Source organism: Microcebus murinus, chromosome 4 (assembly GCF_040939455.1).
Source record: "Microcebus murinus isolate Inina chromosome 4, M.murinus_Inina_mat1.0, whole genome shotgun sequence".
NCBI classification, from domain to species: Eukaryota; Metazoa; Chordata; class Mammalia; order Primates; family Cheirogaleidae; genus Microcebus; species Microcebus murinus.
Window position 1 is genome coordinate 57,328,653 of NC_134107.1, and position 1,537 is coordinate 57,330,189.

The following is a 1,537-nucleotide window of genomic DNA, read 5'->3' on the forward strand; positions in this document are numbered from 1 at the left end:
AATGTGAATTCAAGGGTCACTGTTTCAGCAATTGTCAGGAAAGGCCACTGACACAGATTTAACACACCCAATTCTCCAGGGCTGTCCAGATAAGACTTAGAAAGGTGATTGGATCTATTTCTCAATTATGTGGGTAAGAAAGTGAATTAAGTCCCCAAACACACTGATCTTAAAGCTTTGAAGAAATACATACCAAAACCTCATTGATGCAATTGCTCTAGAAATATCAACACCTGGAGTCATTTAACTAATACCTCACCTGCTGTCATATAGTGATGCTAAAGTTCTCCTCATACACGAGGAAAATTGCTAAGGAGAAAGAATGTCAGCTTCCAACATCAAAATCACTTCTGCTTTGTAAACAACACATGAACCACTTGCTCCCAGATCTGTTTGGTCTTGACCCCATAAATGATGGGATTCAGCATAGGGGGAGCCAGAAAGCAGACATTGGCCAGCAGGACATGGATATGGGGTGAGATGTGGTGTCCAAATCGCTGAGCAAGAGTGGTAAAGATCCCAGGCCCATAAAAGAGAAGGATGACACAGACATGGGAACCACATGTGTTGAGAGCTTTGTGGCGAGCATCTTGGGAAGGGATGCGGAAGACAGCACGGAGAATCAGCACATAAGAAATAAAAATCAGAAGAATATCTAAGACCACTGTTGACATTAGGACAAAAAAACCATACCAGATATTTACACTGATGTCATCACAGGAAATTTTGGCCAAGATAATGTGCTTACAATCTGTGTTCTGGAGAATATTGCCTTTGCAGAATGTCAGTCTTTTCAGCAAAAATATTAGGGGAAAAATTGTACCATAACTTCTGAGAACGATGGTTACACCAATTTTCCCAATCAGAGCATTTGTAAGAATAGTGGTGTACCTCAGCGGGTAGCAGATGGCAATGTAACGGTCAAACGCCATCACCAACAAGATCCCTGACTCAGAGACGAAGGTGGAATGGATGAAGACGAGCTGAGTGATGCAGCGATCCAGGGAGATCTCCCCAGCATGGAACCAGAAGATGGCCAAGGCCTGTGGGACTGTGCACGTGGAGAGGACAATGTCTGCTCCGGCCAGCATGCAGAGGAAGAGGTACATGGGCTGGTGCAGGCTGCGCTTTGTGAGGATAATGCAGATGAGCAGGCCGTTCCCAAGGAGGGCAGTGACATAGGAAATGAAGAAGGGGATGGAAATCCACATGTGCTGGTCCTCTAGGCCAGGGACGCCCAGCAAACGGAAGACTGTGTGGCTAACGCCAGTGTGGTTTACGGTGGTCATACCTGGAACTTCACTTCCTATCCACAGAGAAGAAAAATCAGGTTACACCCAAAGATTTGCTTTCATGTTACCAGAGGACTTTGCACCTACATGATTCTATTCCATTCTAAGAGTCCTAAGAACTATGATATATAAAGATGAAGAAGATACGTTTTGTTTTCTGAATGAGATCTTAATCTTCTGAATAAGATAGACATTTGTATAACTAACAATTATAAAATCCTGAAGTTAACACATTAGTGATACAA

General features: G+C 43.3%; 1 protein-coding gene across 1 annotated transcript; it reads right to left on the reverse strand.

The window, feature by feature from the left end:
• Nucleotides 1–344: 344 nt before the first annotated feature.
• On the reverse strand, nt 345–1,289 carry LOC105860304 (olfactory receptor 52B4-like). Its single transcript, XM_012744892.2, has one exon. It carries the CDS (start codon nt 1,287–1,289, stop codon nt 345–347), a length of 945 nt encoding a protein of 314 aa, XP_012600346.2.
• Between the last annotated feature and the right edge of the window lie 248 nt (nt 1,290–1,537).

Coding starts and splice junctions, on each gene's coding strand:
- LOC105860304 (XM_012744892.2), bottom strand. CDS start 1,289: ATGACCACCGTAAACCACACTGGCGTTAGCCACACAGTCTTCCGTTTG.